The following is a 26,442-nucleotide window of genomic DNA, read 5'->3' as shown; positions in this document are numbered from 1 at the left end:
AATGAAAGTGTATTACTGAAAATAGTTCTTGAAAGGCTGGTCCAGTAGGTTGCCTGGCAAGGAGGCACGTTTCCCAGGCTGGGATCCCCCAGATCATGGGGCCGCCTCACCTCCATGCTAGAGGACAGTTGTCTTCATGCAGAAGTTAGAGTGTAGCACCTACATTATTTTAGTTGAATGAGATTTGTGCAGGTTCCTGTTTAAAGTGCCGTCTTCAATGTCAAATGCGAGTGTGTGGGAAAACACATACTTGTCTCATAGTAGAAAGAGACCCTTCCAATGCCGAAGGGCTATGATTTTATTTGTGCATTTTCTTTCCCTCATGCCTCAGATGTAACTTTATTTGTGCATTTTCTTTCTTTCGCTATATTTACCATTTCTCCCCAAGTCAGGATTGGATAACCACACAAGGCAGGCTGGGTAATTTCCATGCTGTCAGGCCACTGGACAAAACACACATATACACACATGCAGTGACACAGACATCAGCAGGAGTCTCATTACCTTCAAACTTAGACTTCCCGGCCTGCAGCAGCTCCGGTACCTGCCCAGGGGCTTGGGGCAGGTACAGGAAGGTACCTCCCGGCTTGGGACTTGTGTGCTTTCCTTCCTCCCCTTCTTGTCCAGCAACCCCTCCACCACCTGCAGAGGAAACGCACTGGTGGTGGAGACTTCCAGGACCCAGAGAGAGGGGAAGTAGACTCACCTACCCCATTAAAGTTTGCGCTCACCAGGGGAGCACTTGTGGAAAACCCTGCTGTTATCATTATATTAAGGCCTCAAACCAAAGATCTAAACATGCCCTTTATCTGCTAAGAAAAATCAGAAGGCTGGGAAATTATATCTTTCTGTTATTATGCATCATAAATAATAGAAAGTAAATACTGGCAAAGCGTGTTGCAAGAAAACACATTGTTGTTTCTAGTTAGCTTGTTGAAATCACTTGAGTTGAAGTCCCACTAATGTCCTAAGTAAAGGAGCCAAAATGGAGTTTTCAAGGGAACTTTAATTCTTTTTGAGGAGTGAGATATTCAGAAGTGCTAAGTGTCGAATCCCTGATTGTAACTACTTATCAGATAGGAGTGGGGCCAGAAACTTCTTGATTTAGAACGTAAACTCTCTGTTTCAGATGTAACTGAATAACCAAGGAAAGGACTAATGTTAGAGATTTTTTTTAAATCAAAATCTGGATTGGATTTCATCTTTATTTTTAATCTAGCTGAACTATAGTAACAGCTCTGCTACCTGAAAATCAGAAGAAGGTTATTGAAAGTCTTGATTTTAAGTTAATCAGATTTACTTATGTTTGTTCCCCAAAACCTGAAACTTTCTAGAGTGTTGGTCTAAAATGAAATTTTTTGATCATGTGAAATGTGTAGACTTTGGGATTACCCACGAATACCTTCTGTTCTGAGTTTTTAAAGAATTCCACCTGTATATGATGGTCTAATGGGAGAAATGTAGCCATTTGTGGCAACATTGGCATGCAGCTTGAATACTTTTAACATTCATGAGCAACCCTAGTGCTAAAATTTTTGTTTTACAATTTTATATTGATACCCATAAGAAAATTAACTAATTGCAGTTTTCTTTTTGTCCTTTTGCACCTCTGTTTGCTGCTTTCTGTCTCTCTCTGTCTCTTTCACATCAGTCACCTGGGCTTGGCACTGACTCATGTCCCTTGTCACCCCCATCCGCCCATTGTGCCCCCACATCTCCCACAGAGCTCCGTAGGAGGTGTAAGGAGAATGACTGCAAACTGCCAGGTTACGAGCCATCCAGAGCTGAGCACATGCCCGGAGAGCCCGCCTTGGACTCTGATGGCCCAGGGAGGCCTTACCTAGGGGATCAAGATGTGGCTTTTAGCTACAGACAGCAAACTGGCAAGGGGACCACCCTGTTCTCCTTCTCCTTGCAGCTCCCCGAGTCGTTCCCCTCCCTCCTAGATGACGATGGGTACCTCTCTTTCCCCAACCTTTCTGAAACCAACCTCCTGCCCCAGAGCTTGCAGCATTACCTCCCGATCCGCTCACCGTCCCTCGTGCCCTGTTTCCTCTTCATCTTTTTCTTTCTGCTGTCTGCCTCCTTCTCAGTGCCATACGCTCTCACTCTCTCCTTCCCTCTGGCTCTGTGCCTCTGCTACCTGGAGCCCAAGGCGGCCTCCTTGAGCGCCTCCCTAGACAATGACCCGAGTGACAGTTCAGAGGAAGAGGTGTGTACCTCGGCATAGAACACGCTTCCCCTTCGTGTTCCGTGCTTGAGTCCGAAACAGTGTTAGCCGGCTGCTGCCATAGTGGTCCTACTTTCAGAGCCTCATTTATTGTCTGTGCCAATATGTTGAGGTTTCTGTGTGTTGGGGAGTCCAACCTGGGCCCCAGGGTTAGGCACAACACCATGTGGATGTAGCAGTCTGAGCCCAACCCGGAATCGTTCTGCTACCCACTGAGTTCTACGTGGGATGAAAGACTCAGCCAGAAGTCAATTTTATGTAACCCATTAGCCATGTAAAAGATCAGGGCTAAGCTGAAAGTTCTGATCAGTTATTGTTTAGTAAGGTAAATCACATATAAGACCGATGATGAGTTGTTTCAACTCAAATGATAGTCAAGGAGAGGTGGAAGAACGCATCCCCAAAGGGGATGTATCATTGTCACCTGGGTAGCTTTCTAAAATTGCAAAGGTATCTCCTCCCTGAAGATCCTGAAATGTCCCCACCGCCCTCTGCTCATCATCGACGGACAGTCACTGTTACTCACAGAGAGGTCTGTCAGTCAGATCCTGCATTGTGTTGTGTCAGAGCAGTTGAAAGCACCCACATGACATCAGCCATTGGTAAGGGCAGAAACAGGCCCAGAAGCAACGGCATGCAGTGCAGCAGTGTTCAAACACAATCAGAAAAGGACTGAATTGACGTTTTCAAACAATGCAAAGACAGGCTGAAATTTCACCAGTGCTAGCCATGCCAATGCAGATAATACGGCAGCAATTCTTTCAACTGCAGTATGAGCCTCAAAATCCCCCCGTTTTCACAGTGTGGTAAGGCTGGGCCTCTGTGGCTGCCAGCCGGACATGGACATAGTGGGGGAAAGACCCTGAACTATCAGCCTCCGTCCTTGAAGGCATGCTGCTGCAGGGCAGGCTACTGTCCCCCACTGGAGCAATTGGGCAAGCTGACATGGTAGCCGGTAGTTTTTCCTGTTAATTGCTCTCCTTTCCCACCACCCCACAGCCCTTTGAACAGCCCAGCAGTTTCTCTTTCTCCAGGCTTCAAACAGAGTGCGGGGAAGAATAATAGAAGCTGCCACCAGAAGCCCCGGTTGCTCTCATGCACGCCCCTGCCCACACCTCTCCGCAGGCTCCCTGCAGCCCTCCTGTTCCCACAGAACAAGAGCTGTTGTGACAGGAGAAAAGGAAAATACCTTACCATTTTTTTCAAAAGTCACAAAGTCAAGGCAATGCTAAAAAAGGAAAGAAAGTCTGATTCTGTGCTCAGCTAGAAAGTCATAATTTGAGCCGCACCTGTGAGTATGTAGTATTATATGTTGAGGGTGTGCGAGTATCTCTAGTTAGTGGAATTATGACCATTTCTTTGCAGCGGAAGGAAAAAAAATGTGAATGGTCTCACAGGTGTTTTAAGTAAAAGTCTACACTTAATAGATTTTGCATAAGAGACATTTTCAAGGTTCTTGAGTTATATATAACGATTTGCTCCAACTGATATATAAATAACTTTTTACACATGGAAAATATTTTGAGAACTACTTGAAATCCTAGGCTTTAATATCACTATTTCTCATATTGGTAATATTATCAAATAGTGTTGGACTAGAACATATTACAGTTAAGAACACAATATTGTCTACAAAGACAATTTTATTATTTATTAGCTGATTTCTAACATGGAGATATATTTTTCCTTTAACAGTGGAGTTAGTCATCAAGCTAACATAAGGCAAAAAGATTGCTGTTTTATGCTTTTCTAAATTCAAAATAAATGTTTGAACTTTTGTATAGCAAACCACACAGATCTTGTGCCTAATCCAGGGTATACATCTTGTTGTAATCAGTGCATGAGAATTAATGTTAAACTTGGGCATGTCTGCATTACATTGGCAAAACAAATCACAGCAGTTACTTGTTACAAGCTAGCGAACATGTGATTGGAGCTTCCCGGTCATAACTGTCCTTGTTACTGCAAACCTCCGAAACCATGAATTAGCACTGACCACTGGAGTCTTCGTCACCCTTCTCCGCAGCCCTAGTCAGCCCATATGATAGCTCTCCTGCCATCAGACTCTGTAACTAGCCATCTGTTCAGTGTTGTCTCTTGAAGTGTTAAGAGCTGTGCATTCTAGTTCAGGCTGAGCTAGAGAACTCATATTGAGGTCATCCTGGATTGTTTTATTTAAATTGCCATTTGCTTACATGGCCTGATTTCATCTCTAGGCCTCAAGCACTGTGGCAGCTACACTGGGTGACTTCTTAACATACAATTCAGCCTTGTCACTTTCGTTTTGCCAAGTCACTAGCAATTAATTCTTTTTAAATATTGTATCATCATTGCTTACATTTTTAACATGTTATAGTGGCTTATTTCCAGCCTTTCTCAAGAGTGAAATCCAGTATAAAAAGGCTTCATCATTTCACATTATAAAGCTATTGACCAGTCATGAGTTTTCTTTTGTACTTTCAGAATGGTCAAATAAGAAGGGGCAGGATATCAAAATATCCTATCAAGAAACATGAGATGAACTTACCTCCCCAAACCATAAAATGCTATTACATGTGTATTTCTGAGTAATTTTTTGATAATACAAAGAAAAATAGAGATGAGTTCAAATCAAGAGGAAGAAAAATTGATTAACTGATTTATAACATTTTAAATTACATAAACATAGTATTATATAATAGTTTACGATATGCTATACATTTACAGTTTTATGTAGGCATCATACATTATAGAAATACCAGTTGATATAAAAACTGCTTTATTCAGCCTTATTCATTTATTTACTATTGATAGGCACTATACTACGGACTGACTAGATGCTAAGTAGGAATTCAAGAAATTTTGTATATGGACTATGCTATTTGTATATGGCTAAGAAAAATAGGAATAACTATATAATATAATTATTATAGGCATTTTTTTAGCTCTGGGTGTGTCAGGCATTATATAAAGCATTTACTATCCATTATCCAATACAGTTACGGCTGTTGTTTTCCCCATTTTATGGGAAGGAAACTGGGACTAAAATATAAAAAGTACCCAATGTGCCACAGGTTTGAACAGAAAGGATTTGAGCTCATGTTCATCTGACATTAAACCTTTCCCTCTTAACGACCACTGCCCCCTGATGCTAAAATGCTTGCAAGTTACTGAAGTAAATTTTAAAACCATAAGGGAAATAAGCTAGACTGGAGGAGAAACACTTTCAAGAGTTTTATAAGTATTTGACACAACTAATTAGAACACTAAATGCAAGTCATTCCAGCTGGGCGTGCAGTGGCTTACCCCTGTAATCCCAACACTTTGGGAGGCCAAGGCAGGTGGATCACTTGAGGTCAGGAGTTTGAGACCAGCCTGGCCAACATGGTGAAACCCTGTCTCTACTAAAAGTACAAAAATTAGCCAGGCATGGTGGCATGCACCTATAGTCCCAGCTACTAGGGAGGCTGAGGCACGAGAATCGCTTGAACCCAGGAGGCAGAGGTTGCAGTGAGCCAAGATTGCACTACTGCACTCCAGCTTCGGTGACAAAGCGAGACCCTGTCTAAAAAAATAAAACACTAAGTGCAAGTCATTCTTATTTATTCTTGAAAGCCTAAGATCTTTGAGTTATTCTGTACACCTAAACAAATAACCAGTCTCTCTTACTAATTCAAACTGGTCTTTCCCAGGGCTGTCACTCGGTACAGCCATACTAATCCCATAGCAACAATCACCCTTATAAGAAACTTAACAGCCACCTCCTGCCCCCAGTTGTTAACCAAGCTGGTCAGGTCACGAAAATGTGTCAACATGCTTTCCTTACCAACCTCCGGAAAATTATTTTCCACTTAGACTTGGTAGCAAAGGTGCCAGAATGGTGTCCCGAGGTACATGTGCTGAGTGTGTGTTGAGCCTCCCTTTCTCTTAGGAGTATGCAACATGAAACATGCAGCTAGTGCCAAGAAATCAGCCTAGCCGGAGTTTAGTTTTGTCAGTGGAAACAGCACTGTCCCAGTTGTCCCTTCTTGACATTGCTTGTTCTTTGTCGTGGGAGGTTATTTTCAGAACCAGATTCAGCACCATAGACTCCCCTCCCATTTTGATTTTTGTTTTCAAAATATTAATCACAAATATTTGATGAAGGGAACTTTATTAATGATTAGTTGATATCTGTGTAGGGAAAGTCAGTTAATATTAGGACATTTAGATGTCCATGGCTCTCCTCTACTCAAGAGAAAACAGCTCGTAAGCCATAAACTCTTGTGAAACAGATTAAAAACCAGTCCTGAAATTACTGTTCTCATTCTCCTCAAAACCTAGGCTCTGTCAAATGCTGTGCTTTGTTTTATTTGTTTCCAAGTAGATTTTTCTCTCTTTCTCTCTCTCTGTCTATTGTTTCAACAATTCTTCTTATCATTTGCTTCATTTGAATGGTATTTTTGGAGCAAGTTGTTTAAATACATACTTCAGTATACTTCTTTATATTGGAGGGTGGGGCAAAATAACATGCAGTCTTAAAAAATATCGAGTTAGCAACGCTCCTTGAAAATTGAGTTATTTTTTTCCCATAAAAAATATATACCTGTGAGTCACTGGCATTGTGCCTTTTATAATTGACAGGTAATGCGGACAGCCCGAAGGCCTTAGATGGATGTAAATTATCATAATGGTATAAATGAGGGGCTGAAAGTCCAGTGACTGTTACAGTAGCTTTTTCTGTAAATTGACATTTTCATTTACCTTTGAGATATGAAATATTACTAGAATAAAATATATATAAACATCCATTTTATTTGCATTAAACATTTTAAGGAGATCTTGCTTGAGGTTTTTAGTTAAAAGTTGGAGGAGGGGTGTGGGGAAGACAAATTGGTTTCCCTGAGACATAGAACCGGACAGGTCAGCGTGGCTCCCCAGCTCCTGCAGCTGAGTGCGCCTCAGGTCTTCCTATGAGTTGGCTCTGCTGATGACACCTAGCTCTGGCCCTTCTCTTGCTTTGCTTGAACTTGTGTTCTTGTGGGAAGGTAGTATGACACAGAGAAATCACAGAGAAAGAAAATGATCTGTCCGACCTGTGCCAGACCGTGTTTGACCAGATGGTTTACTTTCTGTCCCTGCCTTCCTCCTGGAACCAACAGACCGACAGTGAGCGCACGGACACTGCAGCCGACGGGGAGACCACCGCCACTGAGGTTGGTATCGTGGCTGAGAGTGGCTGGTAGTGGCGTACCGAAATTGCCTTGTGGGGTGGCTCTGCGTTTAAGAACTCCACATATGAGCTGTTGTAATGGAAATCAGTTCTAACTTTTAACAGGAGGAGTTAAATATGTATTTTGTCATCTAGACCAGTGGTTCTTAAACTCTGGCCTACATCACAATTACCTGGAGGATTCCAGCCTCATATTTCTCATTCAGAAGGGCTGGGGGTGGACTTGAGAATTTATATGTCTAACAAGTTCCCAGGCGATACTGACTCTGCATATCTTAGGATGTATTTTGAGAACTACTTGCCTAGACTGATAATACATTTTTTTTTAAGAAAAAATTCTATCTCAAATGAGAGGCTATAGATATATGATAGAATGAATGGGAAGAAGGTCACAATTAACTAGTATTTTGGCTTGATGCAGATATATTTTTAATTCCCCAATGGTGAAATAATTCTTGTTAAAATAAGACTTACTCATTTTTGTAGCCTTTGACCATAGCCTCGGTCACTCATAAGAAATGAATTTTCAAATTATTGTTAGTACTTTATTTTTGAAAAACGTAATCACATTAAACAGTGATAGAAGATACACTGTTATTTCTCCTTTTTTCTTTAGGGTACATTAAATGTGTGTGTGTCTGTGTGTGTGTGTGGCTTATATTGTTTTTCAAATCTTCTCTACCATTAAGTAGTTAAAATATCTTTAAAAATAATGTCTGGGAACTAATGGAAGTGAAGACGTTTATCGATGTTAATTCGGCTACTTTTTACTAGCAGAATTTAGTTTTTACTTTGTAATAATGTTTATTTTAGGTTGCTTTTATGTTATTTTTTGCATCATCCTACTATAATAATGTTTTCTAGTTGAGTATTTAGAAAAAAACTAAAAATGTTGTAAGTGGTATCTGTATATCACTTAATTGAAAATATCTTCAGAAAAAATCTTTCATGATGGCATTTTATTAGGTTTCTTTCTTTAAAAATGCCAGAGTTCAATCCAAAACTTGAAAATCATAATTTAATGTTAAAGATGATATTGTTAAAACTATTACGCAGATTCTTTTAAGCAATCGTATATAAATCTATTACAAGTTGGTAATTTTCTTTGCCAACTATCACAAAGCTATACCTTGATTTTGTAAGAGTTAGTTACATGTAGCCACAGGGTAGTTCATCCGGTAAATTTCATTGGAATCTTCAAGTGCGCTAAAAGGAAAAATATGTTAATAATAATACCTTAAACTTCTACAGTAGTTTTAAAATTTGTTATATAACATTTAAAGCATGCAAGGGAATACCTGTAACATAGGTAGATTATGAAGTTTGAAAATAAAATGAAGAGCTGTGAACCCCCTGCACTGAAGAATGGGCGTGTCACCAGCACATTAGCACTGTGTTTCAATTTCCTGTTTGCCCCGTGATACTGATGAAACTCTTCCCCTTCTATAGGTGGCCAACACAACAGTGGTCAGTATAGAATATGAAGAGTAAGCAGTCTTGTCCCCATTGGCAAATAAGAAGAGGGAGACCTAGGTAGACTAAATGATTTTCTTAAGGCCCCTGACTTGGTGTGATCCTTTTCTCCCTCGAATTTCATTCTGGGTCTCCTCTCCTAGCACAAGGGCATAATACCCAGTCCTGAGTCCAAGAGCCATAGTGAGAGACACAGCTTTGCTGCTGCATACACATGTGGCTTGGCCTGCTTACTAATTACTGATACTCAGACAGCAGTCCAGGGATTAGACTGCTCCTTGAAATTAGAAAAACCAGGAGAATGAGGTGGCTTTGGGATAACTGTATTTTTTCAAATCTCAAAAATTGTCCCGTCTAAAACCTGTAAAAGAAATCATGCTGTTGTTGATAGTAGTTGATTTCTGTTTTTAAAAAAAACTTTCTTACTTGCCCCATATTTGTCTTCTCCCCTCCCAAGTTTGTTCTTAACTATATACATTCAAGAAAATTGGCCAGGCATGGTGGCTCACGCCTATAATCCCAGCACTTTGGGATCACTTGAGGTTAGGAGTTCAAGACTAGCCTGGTGAACATGGTGAAACCCCGTGTCTACTAAACATACAAAAAATTAGCCAGGCGTGGTGGCGGGCCCCTGTAATCCCAGCTACCCAGGAGGCCGAGGCAGGAGAATTGCTTGAACCCAGGAGGTGGGGGTTGCAGTGAGCCGAGATCGCACCATTGCACTCCAGCCTGGGCAACAAAGCGAGACTCTGTCAAAAAACAAAAAAAAAGAAAAAAGAAAATCACGGTCTCAAGAAACTTTAAATTGTGGGAACGTCCATGCAAAATTCTTCATATTCTTTGAGCATGGGTTCTCTGGTCTACCAATTGGGAATCATAATCACTAACCTCATAGGACGGGATTCATACACTATTTTGAGCTCTCATTATTGTATCATCATAGCTATTCTTACAAATTTTAATTTTAATCTGGCTCCCCTCGCTTCCTGAACTATTTCTAACGTTCATCAAGGAAAACCTGCCACACCCTTGCTGTCACCCTCTCAACCATGTGTGTCTGCTGGTCAAAATGCCAAAGACCCACCAGGCAAGAACTCTTTCACTCCTATGTTCCTATATTCTTATTAAGCTTCCTAATTGTGTGTGAGAATGTTGTGGTTTGTGTATAAGAAAGGAGTGGCATCCATATGCAAGAGCATACGAGTGCCCACATTTAGCAAGTCTGTGTAGACCATAGTTCTTCAATCTTAGAGTAAATTGCATGTAAGACTTTATTTCCCGCTCTTTCTTGATGCTGGCAGTCGGACCAGGAGGAAGATGCAGAGCTCAAGGCACAGGTAGAACATTAAAAACAAAACAACAACAACAATAAAAAAAAAAAAACCAGTGTGTGTTAAGTCGTTGTTTGTCTACAGCGTTCAGATCTTTCAGCATGCTCTGTAGCTGGTTACCATGTTGTTGGTGCAGTGTGTAGGTTGGCATTTGTTCCCTTGACGACTGTATCCCTTACTTTTCCCTTTCTTCTCCACTTTTTTCAGAATAGTCTGATTAAACGAATAAAGGGTGAAAATGTGTATGTCAAACATAGTAATCTTATGTTAGAGGTTGGTATTGGTATATACCAGTGCATGTTTGTGTGTGGTGTTTTTCTTTTAGTGTAATACCTCTGGGCTTGTACTGTGATGCATGAACTGTGTGCTCATCTGTTAATAAGTGGGAATGACTTCTCAGCTTCTGATTCCTTATTCTCTCCTAGATATAGATCCCTTTTCCTGTATGTATATTTATTTTAATTCTCCCAGGATACATGTGAATGGTACTCTTTATAGTTTACCTTCCAAAATTCTTTTGGTATTCATGTTTGTGTGAACTAGATTTTTTTTTTTTTTCTGTTTCCTTTCCATGGGAAAATCACATTTTCACCAGAGTGTTTGTGGTAGTGCCATGAGCCTTGATCAAAATTTTGTTTTATTTTGACTACTAATAAGATTGACATTACTTTAAAAGCAAACAAAAGAGCTGAAAGGAACACACATGTGAAACGTTGACTGTTGGATACTTTGTGTTCTGAATATAGGAGCTAGAAAAAACTCAAGATGACCTGATGAAACATCAAACCAACATTAGCGAGCTAAAAAGAACCTTCTTAGAAACCTCAACAGACACTGCCATAACGAATGAATGGGAGAAGAGGCTTTCCACCTCCCCGGTGCGACTGGCCGCCAGGCAGGAGGATGCCCCCATGATCGAACCACTTGTCCCTGAAGAGGTCAGTAGTCAGGCTTGTGGTCAGATTCACATTCTGTTTACCTGCCTTCCTTCTCTACAGGGTGTGGAATTGCACTTGACAAGCTTCTGGGTAGAAAATCTCTTTTCCTACCTATGTTTAACCTGAGCTGAGATGCTTGGTGCTCCAAAAGAAAACTGCAAAGTAAAATGATTAAAGTGGCTGAGGAGTGAGTAATAGCGTCAGATGGTTCTTAGGGCAGGAAGCCACAGGGAGACTATCATGAAAAATCAGCTGATTCTGACCATAAACCTAGATTTTATAACTGAGAGAAATCAGGGTATTCTCTTCATGATTGATACTTTTTCCGCATATGCTTTCTACTTTTGCATTGACAAACACTCTGAATACTTATTCTCATCAGTTCTAAGATGAGGCCCATTGAGATCGTTTGACTAAATGATAACGTGAAGTTGATAGCATTTCAGGACAATTTTACTCTGAGATATTACACCAGGATTTTATTGATATAGTAAGAGTTTTGTTTGATTTTTATTTATAACTGATTTTAATTGATTTATATTAAGTTTTTTGTTTTTTGTTTTCGAGATGGTATCTTGCTCTGTCACCCAGGCTGGAGTGCAGTGGGGCGATCTTGTCTCACTGGAGCCTCCACCTCCCAGGTTCAAGTGATTCTCCTGCCTTGGCCTCCCAAGTAGCTGGGACTACAGCTGCCCTTCACCACACTCGGCTAATTTTTGTATTTTTAATAGAGACGGGGTTTCGCCATGTTGGCCAGGCTGGTACCAAACTCCAGGCCCTAAGTGATCCACCCACCTTGACCTCCCAAACTGCTGGGATTACAGGCATGAGCCATCGCATCTGGCCAAATTTATAATCAGTTTCTAGTAGATGTTTTATGGGGAAAGTAGTGGCCAGAATTTTTTTTTTTTAAGTAGGGTTATTTCACACACTTTGGCTGTACATTTAAAGAGATTTTTTTTTGAGACAGAGTTTTTGTGTGTGTGTGTTTGTTTGTTTGTTTGTTTGTTCTTGAGATGGAGTTTCACTCTGTTGCCCATGCTGAAGTGCGGTGGCGTGACCTCCACCCCCTGGGTTTCAGTGATTCTCCTGCCTCAGCCTCCGGAGTAGCTGGGACTACAGGCATGCACCACCATGCCTGGCTAATTTTTTTGTATTTTTAATAGAAGTGAGATTTCAACATGTTGGTCAGGCTGATCTCAAACTCCTGACCTCAAATGATCTGCCACCTCAGCCTCCCAAGGAAGCTCTTTTTAAATGTACAACCAAAGACTCTGAGGATTCAGCTGGTGTTACTTCAGGGCTCCCATTGTGTGGGAACCAAAAATTACTGTAGTGCTAATTTGACTGTCTACTGTTAGGCACCATGTTGCTTTATCTGTTTCAAAAAAAGTAGTTTTTGAAAACTGCATCTTTTTTAGCATTGTATTGGTTAACCTCCTTTTCTGTAAGACCACTTTATCGGGAAATATTTGTTCAGGAAACGGACACAGAGTAGAACATTAAAACGTAGGCTTTGGTGAGAGAAAAATTCTTTAAACAGTGTTCTATATGCAGTGCTTAAGTCCTTGCAGTAAAAAGAATTAAATTACACTTATTGTTGATCATGTTCTAAACCTTTTAAAGCTGTTTATCAAAAGTAATCAAGAACTCACTCTCACTATGTTCATGACAATCCCAAACCTAGCTAATAAAAAATAGGTCTATATCCATTTGAATTACTCAAAAAGGACCCTTTTATGCAGAATAAATGAAAAGTACAATTACCAGCATATTCTTGTACCATTAAACTTCAGTTCCATTCAAACTACTGCATTTCAAGGGACAAATTTCACATTCAGATTGATTTAAATAATAGTCCTTACAATATTAAGTTATGCTCTCATAAATTTTATTATAATTGGATAAGTTTGGCTTACCCTATTTCTACTATCTTTTGGAAATAATTTACTGGCTGTAAAGATATCAGATACTGGATTAAATTACAAAAACACAAACTAGCCACCCCAAACAAAACAAAGCAAAGCAAAGCTAAATGCTAAGTAATGGCCACTTTGAATGAAAGTTTAGGGAACAACTTAGAGAATTTAAAGGGTGGTGCCAATAAACAAGGGAACTTCATAAGTCTAGGTCGTTAGACTAGTAAGATAATTTTTTTACATCTGTAAAACCCTAAACGTGAGAGAATTAACATTTGATAAGCCCAAGGATGTTAATAATTTAAGGAGTGTTTTGAATATATTGAACTTTCCCTGGATATTAATGCTTTTTCTATGTTAGGCAGAAAAACTGGAGAAGGCCAAGAAAGGATTTTTTCAACATCATTAAGGAAGAAAAACATGCCCTCTGCAGAATGGCAAAGTAGTTTGGTTATTTAAACTGGAGAAGAGCAAAGGCTGGTGTCCTCACTGCCTTCAGCGTCCGCAGGGTTGTTTTGCAGTCCCTCAGTGCTCTGTCACACTGTGAATGGAGACATAGCAGAAAGAGCTTGACTAGATATAAAGAACTCGTTAGAAGCAGGGCTGATTAACCCTGCTTATCAAAGGAGCCCTGAGAAAAGCATCTCAAAGGAGCTTCAAGTCCCAGGGGAAAAGGGATCTCTTTAGGTGTCAGGGTGCTGTGCTCCCTGTGGCAGCAGGGCCAGGCAGAGTGACCTGTCCTCTCTTCTACTCTTCTCCAGGACCTCATAGTCATCGATGATACCGAGTTTATACTCCAATCGAGGGCCCTGTAGATAGCCTTCAGAGCAAACCAGAAAGTTCTTTTGCTCTAAATTATTGCCAATTTCTATATTAAAACCATAGTTTCTGTTATTTTTGTGTGTGAAAAGCACAAAAGATAATTTTATCCTTCTTTTAGTCCTTTGTATGTTATGCACGTAGAAAACATACTGGTTTATAAATATATAACCAAAAGATTTTTATTTTGGAGGGGATATTTTTTAAAGTAAGTTACTAATTTGATATTACTCTATTTTGTAATAAAGCCCACTTCAATTAAACAGTGATCAACCAGTTTAGAAGGAAATCCAGTTACTTCTAAATGGAAATATTTAATTTTTAAAATTGACATCTCTAATAAAGTAGTGGTTATTTTGTGTCAGAATCAGAAAGAAACTTAGATTTGGTGACCCCAAACTTATGACGTCCCAAAGCTTAGTTGGTTGTGTTTTTGTTTTTTTTTTTGTCTCAGTGACAAAATGGTATTTTGAAGAAAAAAACCTAAAGATCTTTTGAGTTTTAATGTGACCATCTTTTTTCTTTGTTTTGTTGTATCTATAGTAGTTGAATTGTTATAATAATTATTTCTACAAAATGCTACCAATTTATGAACAATTCAGAGAAAATTATAGTTAGAATTATATACAGCAAGCTAATAATGATGATTATGTCCTGAGAATTTTATGTTTGTTTCGTATATAAAATGGAAATTTGATTGCCGATTGTTTCAAGTTTCAGATATTTGAGTTAATAGCAGACAAGTAGCAAGGATGCCCCAAAGCAGCAAATAATACCTAATTCTCATTTGCTTTAGAAAATAGGCAAATAAACCCACACACAGGGCCCACCAGACATAGGAAGGGTGGAAGGGTAGGCATGTGGTATGTGCGGCATGCCCAGGTACATCCTCTGTCCACAAACCCTTCCCATGACAGGCTTTCATGATGCATCTAAGCCTTGTCCATGTTAGAGTTATATGCCTTAGTGGTTACTTGAATACCAAAAGTTTCCAAAACACAATAAAAAAGCAGTACCTACTGGTATGTATGCTGCGCCACTATTGTCCTCTCTTTTATGTGAGTGCTAGTTTTACAGATGTGTTCACTGTACAGTAATTCCTTAAGCAAGACGATTACTATAGTCAGTTCCCATGATTTGCAAATTCTGTATTTGCAAATTTGACCATTCCCTAAAATTTATTTGTAGAAACCTTTAATCACCCGACAGGAAATGACACTGTTATGAATTTTGTGTGCCAGTATAGGGCCTTGTTTTCCAATTATGATATTAAGATTAATAACTTATAATGGTTAAGTAACTAAATGAAATGGTTGGGCTATCTATCTGACTATATCCTAACCCCTAATAAAAGTGAATCTTTAGATCACCTTTTCTTTATCAGTACCTCTTCACTTCTCTATTTAACTAGACTAACTATATTGGGAGGTTGACCATATATAGAATTACATTTTAAAATCTACTCCCTATGTTACCTGTTTATGTTATTGGACATACACAGTTTGGAATGTAGACACTGTTAATATTTTCAATTATAAGACATAGGCATTTTTTTAAATTAGTTGGTTTCAGACACCAGGATATGCTGAAAACCACTGTTTTGCTGGGGGTATTTGTGAAGCTTTTATCTTAGGAATAATATTTAGCTCAGTGATGATAATTAGAGACCTAGCACGGTTATTCTGAAAACTACCTATAATTTTGACCTTTCCTTGCTGTTTCTCATTTCTGTTTGCAAAAGAGGCTATGATTAAAAGCAAAAAAAAAAAAAAGAAAAGAAAACAAAAAAGGAAAAGAAACAAAATCCACATTTAATGGTTCCACATGGTACATTTTATCTTTTCCAATACCATCCTCCAAAATGCAGCGGGACAGAGATTTTTTTGTTTTTCTTTTTGTTTTTGTTTTCCTCCTCTGAAAATGGCTTATTTGTTTCTCATTAGAAAGAGCCATTTGAGAATGATACTATCAAAATCTGTCAGTAGGTCCTGCAGAATATTCCGATGTTCCCCTACAATCTCTTGCAAACAAATGATTAAATGTAGTACTGGTAGATATTTAGACAAAAAGAAATTTTAAATAGTTCTCATAAAATTACATTGTTTGTAATGATAAGATGTATTTTAAAAGTTTCATTTGTCTGGAAACTTTGAGCTTTCCATTGTTATTTTTAAGTTAATCTTCCAAAATATCCTTTCTGTCCTTGCTCTGTGAAGTTGAACGCTTGGTTCAACTTAGGCTTGGTAGCTAATGTGTTGCCACCTGAATTGTGCCTATTTAATACTAGAGAAAAAAACAAAAAGTAGTTAAAAAGCAAAAACCTAATTCCTAACATGAAATACTTAATATTTCTTAATTTTTTATGTTAAAGTATGAATTGATATACTTAATTTTCCAGCAAGATATTTTGAAATTCACTTTAAAAAATTATTAACCATGTTATAAAAGTTCAAATAAAGCCATTGAGTATTTTTTGTTTTCTTGTGGGACAATAAATCAATCCATGTAAGTATAACTGGGTTTATTTAAATTAGCAGCTAACGTGGTGACATTGTGTGCATTTCACTACTCTGTAACAGGCAGCACCTAAATAGGGAATACAGTAAGATGCTTGTCGGAAATAGAAGTCAGGCTTAATTCCTAACTTAAATTTTTAAAAAATTTCTTAATGTTTTATTTTAAATACTCACTTTTTAATACCAACATAAACATGGTTTAAATGCCAAGAATAAATGATTGTTCTTATATGTTCTGTGTTTGTAGAAATGAAGAACATTTGAGTTATATAAACCCCGAAGTTAACCCCAAAGTTTCAGAAAATCTGAACTCTTTGGAAAAAACTAAATTTTGAGGTAGTTTCAGATCATTTTTCAAATGCATAAACAATAATTTACTCCTTCGGGAAGAAAATGAATGAATATTATGAGGATATATGAGATGATAGATAGATAGAATACAATGAAAGAACTCCCTTCCTAACTTGCCTTTTTGGAAACTGTCTACTTCCTCTTCTCCAACCCAACCCCCTTTATTCAAACAGACCCAAGAAGAAACAGAGATTTCTGAAACAGTTATATTTTTGCAGCAAGGAAGTGCTCCATTCCTTGAGTCTCAGGTAAAAACCAAACATAAAGGATTTTCCAGAAGAAATTGGTCTTCAGACTTCAGTGTCGTTAAAATGTTTTTAGTTTTTATTTTCCCTTTTAAATTTATCTTGTTTAAAATCAAGGTAGGTACATAATTTTGGGTTAGATTCTGGGGAAGGGAAAATTGAATTTTCTTAATATTTTAGTTAGCAGTTATGCATCATTTCTTTATGGCTTCTAATCCAAGCTGATTTTCCTCTGTATGTTGTCATTGACTGACTTTTGAATAATAATCTTGCTGAAATGTTGTTTTCTTGCCTGTTTTTACCTGTAGAGTGGTGCTAATTTAGATGATGTTGATTGATTGTGAAAGTTCTGAATTCTTACTGGTTTCCCCACTAGCCAAGTGTGATAAAGAAAATGCAGGAAGGAGACTCTGCTGACTCTGTGGTTACTTCTCGTCAAATAATTTTCCAGAAAACTGTCCCGTCAACCCTAGAGGTTATTCTTTCCATTCATTTCATTTAATCTAGCAATAACATGTAGATCAACCTGTAGTGATTTTTTTGAAGGCACACGTATTTCTAGATTTAAGTTTTCAGGCTGTAATAAACACAAAAGTTTCTAGAAAACATCCTAGTTTAAAACGTAAACCAAGGCACTCACCTGCTCCTGGTTTGCTATCTCTTCCCTCTGTAATCTGTGAAGCTATTAACCTACCTGGTCACATTGTGTTCTGCCTCCCTGAATACAAGTTTCTTAGCTTTCATTTCTTTTGCCTTACTGGAACTAACACTAGAGAAAGTGAGAGAGAAACTTCTGAGACAATGAACTTCACTTGTAAATAAGATTGGAGCAGGCACAGTGGCATGTGCCTGTAGTCCCAGCTCCTGGGGAGGCTGAGATGGGAGGATCACTTGAGCCCAAGGGTTCGAGGCTGACCTGGGCAACATAAGGAGACCCCATCTCTTTAAAAAACAGTAAGACTTGAACAATGTACAGATCACTACAAGAGGCTCTAATAGTGTCCCTTTTGTGGGAAGTATTTCATTACAATGCCTTGAACACAGTCACACTCAATATTTATTGAATAATAAGTGCTATCATGGATTCTATTCTCTATATAAGGAAACACAATTTACAAATATGGAAAATACTTACATAAATTTGTAGAATGTCGGGAAGTTCTTTGTAAGAACAATAGTATATGAAGTATAGATTATATTTAACGAGGAAAAGTTTTTATCCCCACACACGTAAAGCTAAGTAACTTGTAGAACAACATCAATAATGTTATTTAATCTTGAAATATAAAATGATCCAAAATTTATCATAAGAACAAATCTGTTCTTCAAAAAATGTACTGCAAAGTATGTTCCAGTTTAAGTAAGTTGCAGCTCTACCTACCGAATGTATTCTGAGCTGAAGTTTCTAGTTTATCATTTCAGAGGAGAAGAGATTGCAGCCATAATTATTAGATAATAACATGAACACTGTACAGTTCCATCACAGACCTGCATGTAGCACTTGCCCTGGTTTTCTTAAAGGGTTCTTATTTTAGAAATGAGATACCATCAGAATTTCTAATTTAGCTTTTATATTTCAAATATAGGGCACAGAGGATTGGGTTATTGTAGACAAAATACCAACTGAGGTAGTTGATGGTGATTCGAAAAAGATTGTGACTTACAAGGTGGTGACCGTGAGCAGTAGAACTGGTGACCTCCCAGCCGACATATTAAAATCTGGCACTATTAAAATGCATAGCTTCGAAGACTTGGCTCGAGAAATGCAACTGAAAGAAGACAGCAAACAGAAAATATACACTCTAGGAAAATCCTATGACACTGTCTCCGGCAGAATTGTTACTATGACTGGGAAAGCTAAAGAGGGCGAGCAAGTGGGGCAGCCCTCCACTATGGAAGCACTTCAGAAAATGGAGAAAGAAATGTCAGAGTCCGTGAAGATCATTCCCGGCCTGGAGTATGAGGTCCTGGAAGCCCTCGCCGATGAGAAATCCAAGAGAGGACCCGAAGTGCAGACGACAAAGCGGAAATTGTCCGAATCCCTGGCGCCCATCAAGGAGGCTGAGTCTCGCCGGCAGAGTCCTGAAGAAGATGACCTCGAGAAGCCTCCACAGCAGGGGAAGGACGTGGCTGTCCTTCCTGGCCTGGAAGGCAGACGCTTCAGCAAAACAGAGCAAGTGCCTGAGAGTGAGGTCTTAAAAGTGGGCCTCTTTGGTCCCCGAAGGAAGAGCCTGTCCGAATGGAGATATTCCCAGGAACCAGCCTTTACCGTTGCTACTGCTCATTACGTTACTGAGTCGTCCGCCTCCCGAGTAGTGGTAACCAGTGTCGCTCATTGGGGCCACAGTTTGCAATTCCAGCATGACAGTTTTTGAGGCAGTCCCCTTCCACCCCAAACCTTTCCGTTTCTCTTGCTGCCTGGCTTTATGTTGACAGCAGCCAACCCAGCTTTTTTATTTTTTTTCATGGTTAAATCAATACTGCAGTGCAAAGTCAGCATTAAAACACTTTCCATTTTATTTCCAGCTCCCCGTCCCCAAGATGTGATAGTGCTGCTGTGGCTTGCAATGAAGGGGGAAAAAAAAATTATCTGCTTAGATCGGTGCCACCCTGATCCTAATAACTCTCTCTGCTTTAGCAAACAAGAGCAGCTGGTCACCCCAGTTTTCTGTTTTATTTCCCATTCTTTTCTGTTTCCAAACTCTCTGAGATTCCTTCATTCTTCCTCCTTCCTGTCTCTGCCTACGATTTTGTCTAACAAGCTGTGAATGTTTATGTGCCTGAGTTTGTGTCTCTCTCTTGTGCTTGACTCTGCCTTTCTTTGTTCACTCAGACTAAGCAGTCTTCTGGGGAAAAGCTCATGGATGGCTCTGAAATCTTCAGTTTATTAGAGTCTGCGCGAAAACCAACAGAATTCATAGGAGGGGTTACTTCTACTTCTCAAAGCTGGGTTCAGGTGGCCATTTGTTTTCGTCCTTGGTGTTTCTGAATGTGCCCACGTGCCTTTCCTTCCCCTTTTTTGGGCGTGTGTGTGTGTTTGTTGCATCCAACTGGCTTTTGCCTTCAGCATCTCAAAGGTGTGTTCACTTTACTGTCCTTTGTGCCTGCTTGGCATATCTGTCACATGCCTTTAGTTGCATCTCAAGAATGTACTTCAGATATTCAAAAGGCGATCATATTGAGACTTTTTAATGGCATTTAATTTCTAAAGGCATTATATCTCACCAGTTGAATCTAAGAAAGCAGCCAAAACCAACGTGAATGCGCAGCAATGCTTTGGTTTTTGTTTTGTTAATTGCACTTGATCCTGCCTTCCGTTTGTTTTGCGATATCCTGAAGCCGCTGCACAGGTTCCAGTGCATGCAGCAGTGGCAGGGGCAGGCATCAGAGATTCCGGTGGGAGGAATGAAAGCTCATTGATATTTTTTGTCAGTGTTTCTGGTTATAAGCACTTGATGCTGGCTTTAGACATCCTGGCGAGTAGCGGCTTTTGTTATTTTCTGACCTGCGGCTGATGGAAGGTCACACTGATGCCACAATCTCTTCCCATGCAGAAAATGGAAACCAAGACGGAGTCCAGCGGAATAGAGACGGAGCCCACCGTGCACCGCCTGCCGCTTAGCACTGAGAAGGTGGTGCAGGAGACCGTGTTGGTGGAGGAGCGGCATGTGGTGCATGCGAGTGGGGATGCTTCTTACTCGGTGGGAGACAGCGGGGATGCTGCAGCACAGCCCGCATTCACGGGCATTAAAGGGAAAGAAGGCTCTGCCTTGACCGAGGGGGCTAAAGAGGAAGGAGGAGAGGAGGTCGCTAAAGCTGTCCTGGAACAGGAAGAGACAGCCGCTGCTTCCCGTGAGCAACAAGAGGAGCAGAGTGCAGCCATCCACGTTTCAGAAACTTTGGAACAAAAACCTCATTTTGAGGTAACTAGTAGTTAATGTTACTTTTATCACTAAAATAAAACTGAGATAGGATGCCTGGAAATTTAGACCAGCATAAAGGTGGAGCTAAGTTTAATTTTCGGCCTCTCCCAGGTGCAGTGTGTTTCTCCTCTCATTTCCTTCTTTCATACCTATTAGGAGTCTCCATGCTGATTTCCAACTTTGGGGTCACATGCAAACATATCTCTTAATTATTAATAGTATATCTCCAGGAAACGGTTTCTACTCTCACTGAAATTATTATAATTGGCAGTAAAGTTGGGAAATGCAAAGTTGGCCAAGATACTAGAAAATGTGATACATTTATTTCTGATCAGTGCACTTTTCCAGAAGCACCAAAACCATGCTTGCCCAGGTCCTAAATGCCAGAACTTTATTCTTTATCCTCTTTTATTGAGATTCCTGAAGTATTTGGGGGAGTTAATGTCTCATTTTTAGTTTTTTCTTTCTAAGAAGTTATTAAACAGAGAACTTACTTTTTTCTTATTGGCTTTAAAATGTTTTTCTTAGAGCATTTCATATAAAAATGCTATAAGAGTCCAGGAGACTGTTGCACATGTGCATGTTGTATGCCTTGTTCCCCAGCTTACTCTCCACATAAACATTTATTGCATACTAACCTGTGCTTATAACTACCAGAGAGGAAAAGGAAGAAAACAGTGTGTTCATGCAAACTAACAGCCACTCTGCTTACTTCCCTTTGGCACAGTCCTCAACAGTGAAGACGGAAACCATCAGTTTTGGCAGTGTTTCACCAGGAGGAGTCAAGCTAGAAATTTCTACCAAGGAAGTGCCAGTAGTTCACACCGAAACCAAAACCATCACGTATGAATCATCACAGGTTAGATGTTCTGTGAAGACAGAGCCCTGGCTCCTCATTTCACCCCTCTGTGGCCTAGTGTGTTTACATAGAATTGCACGATATTTAATTCATGATACTTAGAGGATCCAGCAACCAGACCATCTCTATTAAAAGTGATGCAATAATGGTCATTTTATTAGTGATCAGGGAGCAGCAGGTGACTTGACCAAGTCTTTATGTGTCTCGAAGTGTAGAAAAAGCCTCAAAAACCTGTTTCCCTAGCTGCAGAGAAAGAAAAATATTCACTCACCCATCCACCACTCACATTTCTGAAACCTTAGTTTTTTTAATGACAGTGATCTCTGGTTGCCCTTAGTTCTTGTTCTTGGGAGCAGCTCTCAGACTCTGAAGACCACATTGATTATGTAATAGGAGATAGTGAAATTGTCGTAATGACTTAACGAACGTAGCCAACTTCTGAAGAGCAGGTGTGAGCACCTGGATGAGGGGTCTGTTCCTCTGCTGCCTTAGGTCGATCCAGGCACAGATCTGGAGCCGGGCGTGCTGATGAGTGCACAGACGATCACATCTGAAACCACCAGTACCACCACCACTACGCACATCACCAAAGTAAGTGGAGTGAGAACCCGGAAGAGGATTCCTTGAGAGTGAGCTGGAGGAAGGTGCTTGTTCAGAGCTCCTCACAGGTTGGGCTGCACAAGCACAAGGTGGCTTGACGCTCAGGATGCCGGGATAGCTGCAAGGGCAGCTTTTACAACCCTTAGATTTCTGATGCACTTGTCCTCATGGCCGAGTTCCCCTTTAGGAGTATACATTCTGATATCCTAAGCTTAACGCTTACTCCGGCCCTTGGCGTGTGGTAGGTGTTCCAGAAACACAGGCCATCCAGACCCAAAGGCCTCCACTCTGTCCTCACCTCTGGAATTAAAAATGTTAAATAACTGCCATAGAACTCTAATTTCAATTCTCAAAGAATGAATGATGTCACTTAATGCCCTGTCAGCATCTTCTGCCATTTCCCCCCACTGAACCACGATGGTTTCTCCCATTGAGTAAATTCATAAAGCTTCTCTTTGTGTCTTCTAGACTGTGAAAGGGGGCATTTCAGAGACAAGAATCGAGAAGCGAATAGTCATCACAGGGGATGCAGACATTGACCATGACCAGGTAGTATGTGTGAGATGGTCAATACCCTGGCAGAGAAACAAAGAAAAACCTGTTGGCCCTACAGTCTCAATGCTCTTCCTCTAGTCCAGCATGTATTCTGAAAAAGATCCCGAATTAACTTTCCAATATGTGATTTATGATTCCTTTTGTAATCCTTGTACCTCATTTGTAAATTGTGGATATAGATCTAGCTCGTAAGTCTCCACCTCGCCACTGATCATGCATGTTCCACCTCCTTTTTGTTTCTGCCCTTCTGTGATTTCCCGGGGATAGGCGCTGGCTCAGGCAATTAAAGAGGCCAAAGAGCAGCACCCTGACATGTCAGTGACCAAAGTAGTGGTCCATAAAGAGACAGAGATCACACCAGAAGATGGAGAGGATTGACCAGAGGTAAGAGGTGACGCCAATTCTCTAGGCTTGCCTAGGCTGGCATGAGGCATGGGGTACTTCCCTCTCATCCTTCACCTGATCCCTCCTTTCCTCTGTTCTCTCACTGGCATTTGTCGGGCTGGTTACCAAGAGGATGGAGAATTGGTTTATGGGTTTCTCTCACATTTAGAGCTTCCATTCTGGTGGAGTTTTTGCATGCACTGCCAGTCAGAGGATAAAGGAAGAGCAGAGTCTATGCTTGTGTGGTCTTCCTGGCATTCCCTTTGAATCCATGACCTGCACTCTTTCATTATCCAAATTTGTAATGTCAAATTTGATTTTACTTGCCATGTGGCCTAATTGGAGCTAAGGCAGTTTTGCTCTGAGAGGCTCAATTTGTGTGTTCCAAATACTAGGGGAATAATACATACCCTTTTCTCCTTCCGAGGGCAACATTATCCCATCGTAAGCTTTCTCTTCAACTATGTTTGAGTATAGCCTGTTTATGCTTTGGTCTTTGGTTTTGTTTTTTAATTTGAAAGCTGAGCACTCACTTTCTTTTTGGATGTCTTACATTTTCTGTATTCTTTGGGATGATTTTTCTCCCTAGTGTAGCACTGTCTCAGGAGGAAGCAAAAAATGCAGTCTTGTGGTCCTTTAGAAAACACATGCCTTTCCGGTGGTCGCTTGGCCAGCGCCATGAGCAGACTGTATCGTCTGTGTGTACACAGACTTGTCATGCATACTAACCTGCCATGCAAGATCTCATGGGGCCGTCAGCGTTTCTGAGCGGGCTTTGAATGCTGAATGCAGCAGTCGAGCGACTTGCACAACTTGGTGATGTGATAAAACGTTTAAGAGATTTAATGTATCAGTAAGTTCTCTAACATTGGTTTAAGAAACAAATTGATGTGTGGCATCTCTTAAAAGAGAAATACAAAAACCACTCATTTTACTCAAATGAATAATATATTTTGGAAGATAGCAAAAAAAAAAAAAATTTCTTCCATGAGCTTCAGCCACGTGGGCATTGTTGTAATTACTTAAGAGAAAGCATGTAATTGGCAGTGACTTAACGCTGGAATGTCGTGGCCTCTTGTCCAAATGAGCATTCGAACCTCCAAGATACTTTTTTTGTGCCCTTGATCTGAGAAAATCTTTCCGTTGTTTTCAAATGAGTAACTAATCCCATCTCTTTCTTGCAGGAATAACTTAGCTTGCACATGAATGCAGTCATGCAAACCGTTAGGAAAACCAGAGCCTATATGGAATTCCCTCTTCTAACCCAACTGACTTGTATCTGTCCATGGAAAATTTCAGTCCAGAAGAATTGACCTTGACCATTAATAAAGACACTGGCAGAGCAATCTTCCCATAATAAAGCAATCTGATTCCGCATCACTAAACTGATAATGCATGAAGCAACGACAAAATTACAAAAGAGCAGCATTTTTAATTTTCACAAAATGTCTCAGTTTTCAGCTATACCTGCACGTTCATAACCAACAATATAAACCGTGATCTCATGTAACACATACACAATTCATGCCTTTCATAGTTTATTATTATTAAAGTCTAAACAAAATTGCAATTTCTTAGGTAACAAACCTTTTGTTTACAATTAGCGAAGATTACCCTCAAATGCTAGAAGCTGTCTAGGTCCGTCCGGTGTGTCAGATTTTCCCCAGGTTAGATGTGCCAATAACCAAGTTTATTCAGTAAACAACTTGTACTTGTTTCATCTGGTTTTATTACTCTCACCCATAAACATTAATGACTCTCTGACCCTCTGGAAATAATTAACGCTTCCGATCTTGCTTTGTGTATCTCATTTAATGTGTTATAAGGTAGTACTGATTTTAGCATATTAATGCCATTTCTTCCTTGTTGTTTGCTTTGGTCTGTGTTCAATCCGGAGAGCTTTTCAGAGTTCCCTAACAAGTCCTAAATATGTAAATTGTCATTCTTTTGGGAAGAAAAACCTGTATTTTTGTTAGTTCACAATATTATGAAATGTCACTTCAGGAGAACCTGCTGGGCTTCCTGTGGCTTTGTTTTCTTAGTTTCTTTTTCCGTGTATTTTTTAATTAATTTTTCTTCTTTTACTTGAAAAGAAAGTGTTTTATTTTCAAATCTGGTCCATATTTACATTCTAGTTCAGAGCCAAGCCTTAAACTGTACAGAATTTCCACTGTAATTAAAACTATTTAGTGTTAGTTATAAATAGCCTTCACAAAGAGAGATTCTCCATTAAACGGTCACCTGCATCACAGCCCATGGTGAATGTATGTTTCTGCATAGCGAAATAAAAATGGCAAATGCACTGAAAGCTCTAAGTTTGTATGTTTAATAATTTCAGTATTGTGTGTGTTTAGTCCAGAAGTAATATTTGCATGACATCAAAGGCCTCATCGTCTGCACTGTAGAGATACCCTGTCTTTACAAGATTTAAAAAAAAAAAAAAACCACACAGAATATGCAGTGTGCAGTGTCTGTACCCTTTGAGGGATTGAAGATGGGAAAATATACATATATTTAAAGATTTGGTTGCCTGACAAGGCTTTAAAAGATACATCATTGAATCGCATCCTCGAAGTTTTAGGTTTTTTTTTTTTTTTGAATAAGAAACAAGGCTCTGCTATAAAACAGGGCTGCTGGGTTGCTCAGCCTACAATCTCTTGACCTATTTTAACAATCACTGCCTCTGTTACCCATTTCCTTCATTATATCCACCTCTTCCCAGCATATCTATTGCTCTGTTAAGTCAATGTCCACCCTAGTTATTTTAAAAAATCAACATGGAGTCTGGAATGCGAATTCGAAATTGCTTCTAACTTACAAATGAGTGTTACACGTTCCTTCCATGCTTTTTTTTTTTGGTTTTTTTTTTGTTTGTCTTTCTTACTGCTTCAGATTAACTGATATGGGCGTTTACTCATGTAGTAAAATTGGACTGTTCGATTAAAAGAAAAATTTTTGTGGCAGGCCATCAGTGCATGTAAAATTGTGTTCTCAGAAATGACATTTATTTTGACAAATAGTTCTTATCAGAGCTGTGTAGCTCTGAAGGAGGGTGACAGAAGGATCTGATCCTCCCCCATGAGTGTGGCTATTAACACACGCATGCAT

General features: G+C 39.7%; 1 protein-coding gene across 50 annotated transcripts in view; it reads left to right on the top strand.

Moving 5' to 3' along the window:
* Window positions 1-25,642, top strand: part of EPB41L3 (erythrocyte membrane protein band 4.1 like 3) — a 246,116-nt gene extending 220,474 nt beyond the window's left edge. For 14 of the 50 annotated variants that reach the window (XM_077975604.1, XM_077975588.1, XM_077975584.1 and 11 more), the window contains 10 exons: window positions 7,351-7,404; window positions 10,196-10,231; window positions 10,972-11,163; window positions 19,847-19,969; window positions 20,568-20,936; window positions 21,664-21,795; window positions 22,288-22,386; window positions 22,864-22,944; window positions 23,218-23,334; window positions 24,519-25,642. In XM_077975604.1, coding sequence (XP_077831730.1) covers window positions 7,351-7,404; window positions 10,196-10,231; window positions 10,972-11,163; window positions 19,847-19,969; window positions 20,568-20,936; window positions 21,664-21,795; window positions 22,288-22,386; window positions 22,864-22,944; window positions 23,218-23,328 — 1,197 coding nt within the window. In that variant the 3' untranslated portion in view covers window positions 23,329-23,334; window positions 24,519-25,642. Of the gene's footprint in view, window positions 1-1,651; window positions 2,213-7,350; window positions 7,405-10,195; window positions 10,232-10,971; window positions 11,164-16,941; window positions 17,017-19,846; window positions 19,970-20,567; window positions 20,937-21,663; window positions 21,796-22,287; window positions 22,387-22,863; window positions 22,945-23,217; window positions 23,335-24,518 lie in introns of all 50 variants that reach the window. The other 36 variants (XM_077975597.1, XM_077975594.1, XM_077975599.1 and 33 more) reach the window with 7 other exon arrangements.
* The last annotated feature ends 800 nt before the right edge of the window (window positions 25,643-26,442 follow it).

The sequence above is a fragment of the Macaca mulatta genome, chromosome 18 (genome assembly GCF_049350105.2).
Source record: "Macaca mulatta isolate MMU2019108-1 chromosome 18, T2T-MMU8v2.0, whole genome shotgun sequence".
Classification (NCBI taxonomy): domain Eukaryota; kingdom Metazoa; phylum Chordata; class Mammalia; order Primates; family Cercopithecidae; genus Macaca; species Macaca mulatta.
The sequence above is the reverse complement of the archived record's forward strand: the minus strand, read 5'-3'. Positions and strand labels throughout refer to the sequence as shown.